The 13,299-nt window shown below is 34.9% G+C and overlaps 1 protein-coding gene across 6 annotated transcripts in view; it reads left to right on the forward strand.

Annotated features, from left to right (window-relative positions):
• The window catches only part of TET1 (tet methylcytosine dioxygenase 1), a 121,874-nt gene that overhangs the window by 93,992 nt on the left and 14,583 nt on the right, over positions 1-13,299 (forward strand). For 5 of the 6 annotated variants that reach the window (XM_019731737.3, XM_074339524.2, XM_074339526.2 and 2 more), the window contains 4 exons: positions 2,409-2,559; positions 2,901-2,987; positions 6,467-6,556; positions 8,731-8,868. In XM_019731737.3, the coding sequence (XP_019587296.3) occupies positions 2,409-2,559; positions 2,901-2,987; positions 6,467-6,556; positions 8,731-8,868 (466 nt within the window). The remainder of the gene's footprint in view (positions 1-2,408; positions 2,560-2,900; positions 2,988-6,466; positions 6,557-8,730; positions 8,869-13,299) is intronic. The other variant, XM_019731738.3, reaches the window with a different exon arrangement.

The raw sequence follows: 13,299 nt of genomic DNA on the forward strand, positions 1-13,299 counted from the left end.
AATATATATTGTCCCTTATCTCATTCACACACAAGATTAATTTGTAATACTTCCAGAGCGTTCCTTTATGCTTATATCATTTTATTGTATTTTTCTTATCTTTCCAGTGCTACAAGTAAATCATTTTTAATGTTTGCTAATTATTTTATTATGTGAATGCACAATAATAATATGTTTTCTATGAAGACACTGCTCTAAAGGATACACATATATTGTCTTAATTAATCTTCCCAAGAATCGAATAACATAAGTTTTATTCTGTTTCACCCAATGTAGATCTAGCCTGTTTTGTTTTTTTTAAGTTTATATTTACTGAAAAGATATAAGAATACTTCATTGAACTCTTACATATCCCTACCTGGATTCCACAATTAAGTTTGTTAAATTTGCACTTATACGCAAAGCCACACACACAGACAAACATATTATTATTGATATTTTTCTTTTTTCTTTCTGGATTATTTGTGAACTACTTCACTTTATGCCTTTTTCCCCTAAATAATACTTTAGAGAGTATTTCCTAAGAATGAAGACATTCTCCTACATAACCCTAGTACAATGATCAAAAGCAGGAAACTTAACTGATAAAAGTGCTAGATTGGGATGGCTGGTTAGCTCAGTTTGTTGGAGCGTGGTGCTAATACATAACACCAAGGTTGCCTGTTCGATCCCAGCACGGGCCACTGTGAGCTGCGTCCTCCTTAAAAACAAAACAAAGCTGTTTGATAAAAATGTAGATGATCTAATGTGCAGTTCATATTCAAATATCATCTATTTCCTAATAATATTCTTTATAGTAATTTTCCCCACCCAGGATTGTTCGATTAAGTTGTTTTATCTTTCGGTCTCCTGATCCTTTTATCTCAGTCCTTCGTCGTCTTTCATGGCATTGACATTCTTAAGGGGAATGGGCTGATTTTATAGACTGTAGCTCAGTTTTGGTTTGTCCAATTATTTCTTCCTGATTCAATTACGTTTAGGAATTATTGGCAGGAATACTACACTCAGTCCATAATATTAGGACCTATTTAAACCAATTTGTCCCATTATCAGTGATATTGACTGTTTAAGATATTCTGCGGAAGCTCTTTTAGCTCTCACAGTCTTTCACATTTCTGATGTTTTGAATTTTTAAATAACTGTCAATAGTTAAACTCCATTTTCTCTCTTTCCCATGTATTATTTCAGTGACATAAACAAGTTACTGATTTTTCTATTTTGTTTGGCAGCTTCGATTTCCTCTGCAATTTCAGGTTTAACTTCTTTGATCCCATTTGCATGCCACTTCCTTATCAAGTTATTGTAATATTTTGCCCTTTTAAAATATTATCTTCCGTCTTTGTAAGATTTAAAGGGAGTTAGAATATGTGTACTACTTCTTTTCTTTTATAATATCTTGAATGATCCTTTATGTATTCTTTCTTTTTTGTATTCAATGTTATCTTACATATCTGGCTATCTTCTCACTTTCACAAAAAAATACTAATAGTTTTGATCTCTAAATTTCTATATTCTTTTCATTTACTGTTATTTTTTAAATGTGGCTTTTTACTGTTTTTTATTTTGTTATTTTTATTGAGGTAATACTGGCTAATAATACACAAATTTCAGGTGTACAACAAAATAATTTGGTATCTATATACTCTATTGAATGCTCATCACCATCTAAGTCTAGTTTCCATATTGTTTGTATTTTTAAGTCATTATGGAAGTACTACATAGATAATATTAGAAGTTTCAAGCGTTATGCAAATAGGATCCACAAGAGTGTATGTTACTTCTTTGGTTTCATATCTTCGGATGTGTTTTCTAATCATTGTCATCCTTATGATAGAGTCCAGTTTAGAGCTTTAGAAATGCCCCAAAATGACAAAATTACCAAGTTGCTGAAATAGGCTTTCTGCTCAGTTTTTTTTCTCGTGACATTCATAAAGGCTTTCTTTAAAATTGACAGTGATTTCATATACAGTATAGATTATCCTTTATCAGTCCTCAGAGGATTATATCAATGTCATTTTACTGATGGAGGAGCTAAAGTCCAAGGAGGTTATAAGATGCTCTAGTTTTCATTTCTAATAGGGAATAGATCTAGGATGTAAAAATTCAAGCCCCTCCTCAGATATCTCCCAGTCTAACAAGGGTATGGATATTTTAGACCTGTTTAATGTATGCCCATTTATTTGGATTTATAATCTTGAACAAACATTTTAGTTAAAAATTTAGTTATATTCACATACAGTTAGCTTTGTGTTGTTAACATAACAGTTAGGTAAAATAATTAATAAAAGAGATGTGTTAAATCAGTTCATTAGCCATCTATAGTCCTAAAGTTACATGAACCTGAAATTTTCTGTCTGAGGTATTGTCCTGGTTTATCAGTTTATTCCCTTGCAATTACCATCTTACAGTCGTACCTGTACATGTCAAGGAATTGATCCAGAGACTTGCGGAGCTTCATTCTCTTTTGGCTGTTCATGGAGTATGTATTTCAATGGCTGCAAATTTGGTAGAAGCCCAAGCCCTAGAAGATTTAGAATTGATCCAAGCTCTCCCTTACATGTAAGTGTCCTTTTTACTTTTGAATTCAACAATGATTATATAAGTACATTCCTTTAAACTGTTTTTAAATAGTAAAAAAAAAAAAAAGCCCTAAATATTAAAAATTAATGACAAAACAGTAAATATGTATATGTAAATAGTTTAAAATTCTAAATAAATTAGGTAAAGTCTTCAGCTGTCAACCCAAATTCCAATTGTCCCTGGCTCCCTCTTCCTTCTCCCCTAGCCCCAGAGAGAATCATTGTTAAAAGAACCTAGAATTTTATACCCAACCAAAGTAGGAAAAATAAATAAAACCATTTGCCAACATTTCAAAGACTCAGAAAGTTTACTACCCACAGAGCTACTATGAAAGAATTACTAAAGGACGTAATCCAGAAAGAAGATATATGAAACCGGAAGCAATCTGTCCGGGACACGAGGCCATGGTGAGCAAAGAAATTAGTCAACCTTACTGTTAAGTTTAAATAAGTTGAGTACTTACACTTTTAAATTAAAAATAACCTATAAGTATAATTCCATACTCTTAACAACTCAGGGGTGGGTAGGCAATGGGAGAGGGGTGGGGCACCTATAAGAACTAAGTATGGTAATGTTTTCTACTTTGTTTGGAGTGGGGTGGATTTAGACACTTATTCAATCTAAGATCAGTGTTTTTCAAACTTTGAGCTGTGACCAAAAGTATAAAAAACATTTTATATTACAAACAGCTATACGTAAGGTATATACAAATAACTAATTAAAACAAAACATTCGGAAAAGGCGACAGCCTTATTATATGTAACAAAGAGAATATTTTTACAATTAAAAGTTAATGTGTAATATAGTTAGTTAAGAGTTAGTATGATGCAGTGTAATATTTTTTGTAAAATTATACATCTTTTTAAAATGCTAGTTGTGACCTACTAAACTGATTTCATGGCCCACTAATGAGTCATGACCCACAGCTTGGAAAACACTGCTCTAGATGTCAGAAAAACATATTTGAAAAAGTGCATGTTTGAAAATTTTTTAGATGAGTAGAAATAGAATTTATAGGTTTGAACTAATTGTGGGAAAAATCTTTAAAAAGAAAACAATCCATCTATAAATCAGCAAAGGGAGTATACAAAATCATTAGGATATAGGAAAAATAGAAAACAGAAAATGAAACAGCAGGAATTAATTCAACTATATCTATAGTACAATGAATATAACATTTCAAAAACGCTCAGAATTTAATAAGTGATCCCTTTAAGGTAATTAAAATGATTTAGCATTTCCTAGAGTTCCATTATACTGCAATAAAATAAGGAAAAGGAGAGAGAGAAAGAGAGAGGGAGAACTATCATCTGCAGTACTGTAGAAGTCTAAAAAGAATGCATTATCCTTTAGGGGGAAAACTATAAAAATTCAGTAAGGGGTATATAAAATACCTGATAATGGAAAGATACCTTGTTCAAAGATCAGAACATTTGATAATGTGATGTCAGTTCTCCCTTAAAATTAACTAGTTAAGTTTTCTTTCCAAATATTATGTGATGAATTGTCTGTTAGTATGTAAATATATTAGTAATATTGACATGACTGTTAAATTTTATTCTATAATAGTAATACTATTATACAATTAATAAATGTGAGATCAGTTTTTTAATGGTTATTATTAATAATGAATAACATATATATAGTGCTTATAATACAGGAAGAAGCATTGCTCATTCCAGGAACTGACAGAAGGCCCCTATGAAGCACAGCAGGCAAGGGAAAGTGAGGTGCATGCAGCATCCTTGTAAGCCATCCCGAGTTTGGAAGATCATTGAAAGGTTTTAAGGAGGAGAGTGATATAATTACACTTCTCTTTTACAGAACTCTCTCTGCCTGCTCTTTGAATATGGATTGGAGTTGGGCAAGAGTGGGTTCAGCAAAATAAGCTAGCTATAAGACTCGTCCAGGGAAGGGATAATAGTGGCTTGGATTATGGTTGTGACAGGAAATAGTGAGCAGTGGTTGGTCTAGAAATATTTTTTAAAATAGACGGTGGTGCTTTTTCTTGACAAAGGGTATGCTAAAATAGTACCAGGTTTGTAGAGGAGAGTTTATAGTAAATTCATTTTGGACACAATGGGTTCGAGATTTCCCAAGGGTATTCCAAGTGGGATGTCAGTTCAATAATAAAAATCTGAAGCTCAAGGGGTGGTGATCTGTGGTAATTGTGGCCATGGATGAGGATTTGATGGTCCTAGAGATCAGGTATAGGGTAAAAAGAGTAGAGAGATACTGGCTTGAGCCCCAACCAGTAAAGATCTGATAAGAAGAAACCTTTTTATCTGACACACACACACATTTATTCTAATGAAACAATTAGAAAGTCAGGATTTTTACCATATGAATGAGTCTTCTATTTGTAAAATGATACCGGTAGTCAACAATACAAGCTTTATCTGATTTGTTTCTATTTGCCCACTTGTTTCAACATTTCCGCCCAATAAATGAGGTTTCTTTGTAAGATGACAAATTATGCAGCCTGACTTGTGACAGTGGATGGTTCATAATACTCTACTACCAGTAAAACACAATTAACCCATACCACACAGTATTTTAAGTTTTAGAACACATAATCAACATCTTTTCAATAGATATTTAAATCATAACTCTAAAGTTTTCCCCAAATAAATGGAATAATTAATGTCAGAGTATAGCCAGGTTGTTTTTAAAGTAGGATCCTGACTTTTTTGCCTAGGTTAAGTTACATTAAGTAAAAGATAGCTAAGTAGACAGGAAAATGAAACAGAGTAATCTAGATATAGACCCTATGTACATGAATTTCTTTTTCAATGAACGCACCAACATAAATCAGTAGGAAACCAAAAGGGTATCACTGATGCTTTACAAGTTGCCATGATTGAGGCTTGTTTAAAAACACTCATGAATTAGCTTCCCATGTCTGCGTTGCTGTGTTTTATAATAATCTGATACATACCAGAGGTGAACTGATCCATATGAAAGTCTTCTTTCTGTGTTCTTGGCATCCACCAAATTTCAAATGAGGCAGAAGTCTTACACCTTCTTAAGTTCCTCCTTCATCCTCGTTCTCAGTGCCCCCCTTCAGTTGTATTCCTTAGATGTGACTGATCATTTTTACAAGTCTCTGGCTTGATTTAGGATTATAATCCTTTCTGAAAAACTATCATAGTCGTCTTTCAACTATTGTTGCCAAAGTCTTCCTTCTGTGCTTCATACCTCATTCTGTCATCAGTGACATTTTTAATAGAGACTCTTGTCATCACACTTTTCTTTTGAAAAAGCCTTTATGTGTTTCTACTCAGTGGTACTTCAGGTGCTTGGTAATGGTGTTTACATTCTCACAGTCCTACTGAATCTTCCTCAATTTGTAGCCTTTATGGTGTAGAAAACTGGTTTTAGACAACCATTTGCCCACTTATAACATTTGAAGCTCTTAGCACAGGATCTGATACATGGTATGTGCCTTATGTGTATCACTCTGCCATCTCAGTTATAGAAAGTTGTTGCACTGTGTCAGAATTCTTTGCTTCGACATCTCCCCTTACCGGCAGCAACCTTATCTTGATTTAATTCCAGTGCCCAGTACCATTGAAAAAATATAAAATATAGTTCTCGTTTTTAGCAACATGGGCAGTTTTACAAATTACCTCTAACACCATTTAGATTTCTAATTTGCTTATAACATAGAATTTTAATTTCAAAAGATTGAATGAAAGCATAACAGTCACTAATAGTATAAATTTGAAAAAGCAATCTGTCGTTTGCTATGGTGATTCTTTTATCGGGGTAAGTATGGATTGTATATCAAGCACACATCAGCAATGATTTATGATCCATTGTCACACCTTAAGCTCATCTTACATGTCATTGGGAAGCAACTTTTATGGACTGTCTTTTCCTATAGGAAAAAAATCTGGAAGATAATTTACAGAATTTGGCTACACAATTAGCTCCAGTTTATAAGCAGTATGCTCCAGTTGCTTACCAGAACCAGGTATGTTTTAGAACCTTATATGGTACTCTTAAACATGGTTGAAATTTCTGTATAAACAAAATCATTGTTAATAGAAAACCTTTCCAGTTTGTACTTTGATGTATATTTATTTTTATTGGACAACTTAAATTATCTAGTACTTTTTAGAAGTCTTGTTATTGTGGTACTTTAATTAAAACTCCAGAGTGACAGAATTATGATTATTTCTGGGAATAAAACTTATAAAAGCAGGAATATGTGATTTGTTCAACACATGAAAATTAATCAATGTAATATATCATATTAATAGAACAACAGAAGAGCACATACCTCTATAGGTGCAGAAAAGGCAGTGAGCAATCAACTAACTTTCATCATAAAAACACTCAACAAACTAATAACAGAAGGGAATTGCTTCTGCCTAATAAAGGACATCTATGAAAACCTCAGCACTAATATCATAATTAATTATAAAAGACTAAAAGCTTTTTGCCTAATATCTGGAATAAAATAACAATGTCTACTCTTGCCACTTCTATTAAACATACTAGAGATTCTAGTCAGGGTAAATAGACAAGTAAATGAAATCCAGACTAAAAAAGAAGAGATAAAAGCATCTTTACTTGCCAATGATATGATCTTGTATGTAGAAAATACTGAGACACACAGACACACACACACACACACTATTAGAACTAATGAGTTTAGCAAGGTCTCTGGATATAAGATCAATATGCAAAAATCACTGTATTTCTGTACAGTAGCAATAGACAATCTAAAAGTGAAATTAAGGAAAAATAGGTCATCAAAATCTAAACATTTTGTGCTTCAGAAGGACATCGTCAAGAAAGTAAATGGGGGGCCGGCCCGGTGGCTCAGGCGGTTAGAGCTCTGTGCTCCTAACTCCGAAGGCTGCTGGTTCGATTCCCACATGGGCCAGTGGGCTCAACCACAAGGTTGCCAGTTCAATTCCTCAAGTCCCGCAAGGGATGGTGGGCAGCACCCCCTGCAACTAAGATTGACGGCACCTTGAGCTGAGCTGCCGCTGAGCTCCCGGATGGCTCAGTTGGTTGGAGCATGACCTCTTAACCACAAGTTTGCCGGTTCGACTCCTGCAAGGGATGGTGGGCTGTGCCCCCTGCAACTAGCAACAGCAACTGGACCTGGAGCTGAGCTGCGCCCTCCACAACTAAGATTGAAAGGACAACAACTTGACTTGGAAAAAAAAAAAAGTCCTGAAGTACACACTGTTCCCCAATAAAGTCCTGTTCGCCTTCCCCAATAAAATCTTTGAGAAAAAAAAAAGAAAGAAAGTAAATGGGGGGAGGATGTTGGTCCCTGTGTACAAACTCCCAGCTATAAGATAAATAAAATCTGGGGATCTATTGCACATGTGAATTAACAATACTGTATTATATACTTAAAAGTTTATAAGCGATCTTAAATGATATCACTACATACACAAAATAATTGTAATTGTGTGAAGGGATTGAGATGTTAACTAACGTTATTGTGGTAATCATTTTGCAATACATACATGTATCTAATCATCACATTGTATACCTTAAACTTACATATATTATATGTCAGTAATAGCTTAGTTAAGCTGGGGGGGACAAATTAAAATAAGAGACAACCACAGAATGGGAAGGAATATTTGCAAATCACATATCAGAAAAAGTAGAAAGTAAGTGTAAATATTTTTTTAATTTTAAACATAACCAGAGGTCCATATTTTTTAAATCTTTAATTGTATTATGAATAACATGCTCTCTGTTAAATTTAGCTTTTTACTTAAAATTTTGATAAATTCACTTTATTGCTGGTTTGTGAATATGTATGTGTATCTACTTTTTATACACATTAAAAACTCTACATACGTGATTAATGATTAGTCTTTCTTCCTGGTGTAATGACATAGGCTATAGGCTACTCTACCTGTTTATCCACCACCAGCGGGTATTAGGGTCCTCACCCTACCTGCAGCCTGTCGGTGATTTTCATTTTACCCATGGATTCTCAAACTCTACCATAATGTTGCTAAACTACCTAGCAATGCAATCATACACTGTAGTCTCAGAAATCTCTGAAATTATAAAGTTTAATTGATTTAAGAACTTTGTCAGGAAATGAGTTTTAGTCTTTCTTGGACGTGATTCTGTCTCTTAAACGGCGTGTCGTACATTATTTTTTAGGTGGAATATGAACACGTTGCCCGAGAATGTCGGCTTGGCAGCAAAGAAGGTCGTCCTTTCTCTGGGGTCACTGCTTGCCTAGACTTCTGTGCCCATCCCCACAGAGACATTCACAACATGAATAATGGAAGCACTGTGGTATGTACCTGGGTGGCTTTTGATTCTAAAAGCTCCATTGCTATATTCTTAGGTTAAAGTCCTTAAATATGATTGCCTTAACATCCTGTTTTATGTTCTGTTCCACCTAGTGTATATATCGATAGCATTAATTTAAGTGATTACCGACATCCTTCCAAAAAGGTACAGAACTAGCCTTAAATAAATTATTTTGTTGAAAGTCTTCAATTAGATACTTCATTGTGGTATGTTGGCTGACAGATAAGAGTACATGATTATTCAAAGCAACGAGTCTATGTTATCAAACTGGTTGGTAGAAAGTTGAGGAACTTAATGTTTCTTTTTCCCCATTTGTATTTCATACGTAGTTTTTATGAGGGAACTGTGCCAAATTTATCATCAGTTTTATGCGTAGTACTTCTTAGTTGCAGTATGCATAAAGTTACATTAATATTCCAAAATTGTCAGAAATATTTGCATTTAGGTGTGCATACTATGTTTATAGCCATGAAAAGAATCACATGACTGTGGTGTGAAGTCAATCAAGGAATACTTAAATTAGGTAGAAGACCAGGGAAAAATCATGCAACAACCCTTTTGTAAGGGAAAAGAGTTTGCTTGAGCTTTTTTTCAAGTAATAATTTTCCTTTTACCTAGTAAAACAGATTAATAGTGATCACCTCTGTTTCGCACTACACCTGTTTCTTTGATTGGTCCTGTATAAGAGACAGCTCCAGGTTCTTACGGTGTGATTAGAAGTGCACAGCCTGACTCGTCACTGTCAGTAAAACCTGTCAGTGATAGCTTAAGGAGCTGAAACAACTTTTTTGCATATTACTCCTCTCCGCTGATTATGACTGTAGTCTTTGAGACCAATGCTATTTCTAGATATTGAAATTTTATAAATCTGTCCAGATGAATTTTAGCCAGAAAGTGGTTCATCGTCATTGCTTCCTAGTACATTTTACCTGAATTGCCTTGTTATATTAATAGGATATCTGTGATCAGGCTGGATTGGGTTTAGAGTCAAACTAAATTTTGTTCCTTTTCTTGGGCTTCTCTCATGTTAGTCAGTGTTTTTCTTCGCTATTGCTCTCATTACTTGTGCAGGAAGGCTCGTACCTAAAACTTGGCATAATTCCAGATTTCCCCATCTTCAAAAACCTGAACTCTTGAAATTCTACTATCAAATCTTTTTCCACTCTGTCTGTTTCCTCAGTCTTTCTAATTAGGTTCCTCATGTCTAGCCCTTGTCCCCTTCTTCATCTCCCTATGGACAAATAAAGTGATTGAACTTTTACTGGTAGAAGATTCAAATTTTTAACAATTATTTTTAAATTTTCAACAAATTGCACTCAAGAGAGTTCAATATTTTAAGGATTGCAGGTAAATGAGATCATAGATATTGAGAAAATAGTGTGACTTTTTAAAACTTTTAGTTTACTTTACTTTACCATCTGTATCCATCCAGTTCTATCAACCTTGAAAATCAAATCGAGCAATTTCATTTATTTCGAGTCTTAAAACACCTCTGCTGTCTTAGAAAGAGCTCTTAGTTCTAGGAAAATGTTTTTATTTAATAATAATGAAACCATTGGATATATTTTTAATGGGTCTTTAATGACAGTTGAAAATTAATTATTATTAAAATATTAGTTTATGTAGAAAAGTATTAATATTAGCTATCAACGGTCAGGAGTTTTCTGTATATAGTTCTGTATATCTTTACTTCTCTACAATGAATAAAAGTAAAGTAGGGAAAAGGGCTGAAACAGGTTATATTCAAAACAGAATTTTTTTTTCTCTTCTTTTTTTCTTTTTTTAACTTAAGTGTGTTTTTCCAGGAACCATCAGCTCCAAGTCAAGTAGTTGTTTCAATCTAGTTGTGGAGGCCACAGCTCACAGTGGCCCATGCCAGGATTGAACCGGCAACCTTGTTTTTAAGAGCACCACACTCTAACCAACTAAGCTAACCAGCTGCCCATAATATTTTTTTCTTAAGAAATTATGACTTGGGCCAGCTGCGTAGCTCAGTGGGTTAGAGTGAGTTGCTTACAATACCAAAGTTGCCGATTCAATACCCACATAGGCCACTGTGAGCTGCACCCTCCACAACTAGATTGAAACAACTACTATACTTGACTTGGAGCTGATGGGTCCTGGAAAAACACACTTAAAAAAAAATTATGACTTATTTGGAATTTAATTTTATTATATTTTAAAACTATTGTAATTTAACAAATACTGTTTACTGCATAATAGAAATGAAAAAGATAAACCCGGATTCATGGTTTTGCTAATTGTGGATTATTATACACATTAGTCACTACTCTCATTCTATTATAAAGCTACACTCTCACATATCAAAGCAATCAAGAAAATTCTCAATATCTAAGAAAAAAAATTGGGGGCATGTGAAAGACTAAACACTTTGCTTGGGTCTCAGGGGTACCAAAACCTTTAAATCAACTTTAGGCTTGCCACTGAAAAACACTGTTTGCCATTTCAGCTATTGTACATAATGACAGTTGATGGGCCCATAGAGATTCGGTGGACACAGCCTTTGAAACACTGTAATAACTTTTGATCATGTCAACTAAAATTATGGGTTCTTTGTATTTGACACAAATGAGTTTACCCATATTCATTGAAATATTAAAAATATAAAATACTCTTTAAATTATATATGTGTTTTTTAATAGAAGTATGTCTGTACTTCATGCTAAGCATTATACTCTGTCTGTTTCATGATAAACCATTCAATCGGAACAACACTGCAAATTCATTATTATAATCATTTTACAGAAGAGTGAAATTCACTATGAAAGGTTAGGTAACATGACCAAGGTCACCCACTTAGCAAGTGGCAGAATTGGAATTTGAATAAGGTTTGGCAGAGGACATCACAGCTCTCGGTCTTATGCACACTGTATGTGTGAGGAAACTAAAGTGAGCAAGATGGTGTGTTAAAAATAAAAAACCTGATAGCTATTTTACAAGCAGTTGCTTTCCCCACTTTTCAGATATGGGGCATAGAGTAATGCCTGATTCTAAAAGAACTTGCCTTCCGTTTCTCTTAACTAAACTTTTTTAAATTCTCAGGTTTTCCTGGACTTTTTAGTTTGATATTGCAAGTTTTAGGCAGAGGAGAACAGGTTTGTGGGTACAAGTGTAGTTCTGCGGCAATAAAGTTTTCAGGTACCAAGGACAAGATACATAATTTTCAGGGCCCAGTATAAAATAAAACTGTGGGACTCGATGTTCAAAAGGGAGGAAAAGTCACTTTCTACTGCTGTCTTTCTTGAATTGTCATGGAGTTTTTTATTTCTCATTTAATGTCATATTCCTCAAGCATGGGGGTACAATCAGGGTGAGCATAGTGCCTCTCTGAGGCCTCGGGCCAGCCCTGTGACGCGGTCCCTGTGGTTCTTGTGCCCTAATTCTCATCATGCCTGTGCCCAGGAGTGGGAGAGCTGCCAGCCAAGAGCCCATTCTGGAGTGGGATGGAGATAGTGGAAGGCAAGAGGCAGGATGGCATCTATGCAGGGGCTCTTAGCCCTTGGCTAGCGATCAGTTGTCCTGAAACTTCACTTACAAAGCACATGTCCAAATATAAAATTACTAATAACTTCAAGACAGCAGCCACAGAGAATCCATTAAACACCAGGACTCCTGAGTGCAGAACGCTTTGCAAGTCTATTGATCCCATAACTGTGAAGCCAGCTGTGCTTGTAAGCTAACCAGCTGCATGCCTGGGAATAGGCGATAGTTGCCGGGTTCCTTCCATTCACTTGCCTGGTTCTTATTTTATACTTATTTAGCTCATTAGTTTCTCTGCTTCACTGTGTCATTTTTCTTTTTTCTGCTCTTTTCCTATTACATTTCTTTTTTGTTTTCTTTTTCTTTTTTTATGAGTTTTTTCTGCTTTGTTTATTTTGTTCTTTAGGTTCCACATACAAGCAAAATCACGTTGCATCTGCCTTTCTCTGTCTCACATCCTCCACGCAGCACAATTCCCTCCAGGTCCATCCATGCTGTCACAAATGGCAAGAACCTATTCCCTTCCCTAGCTGAGCAATATTCCATTGTATACATGTACCACCTCCACTTTATCCATTCATCCAAGGACAGATACCCAGGCTGCCCCCACATCTTGGCTATTGTAAATAATGCTGCAGTGACCATATGAATGCACATGTCCCCTCAAAGTAGCATTTTGTGTTTATTCATATAAATACACTCATCAAGACAGAATTTTCTTAAGACGTCCCATTTCACATTCAAAGAATGTTAGGCAAACTTATTGATATGCTCCTACCTAGAATACAAGCAAAATGGAGCAGCAAGATAGAATTTATCAAGGTAGGGGCAGCCAGTTAGCTCAGTTGGTTAGAGCGCGGTGCTCTTAACAACAAAGTTGCTGGTTCGATCCCCACATGGGCCACTGTGAGC

Source organism: Rhinolophus sinicus, chromosome 15 (assembly GCF_057876585.1).
Source record: "Rhinolophus sinicus isolate RSI-liver-muscle chromosome 15, RSI-T2T, whole genome shotgun sequence".
Classification (NCBI taxonomy): Eukaryota; Metazoa; Chordata; class Mammalia; order Chiroptera; family Rhinolophidae; genus Rhinolophus; species Rhinolophus sinicus.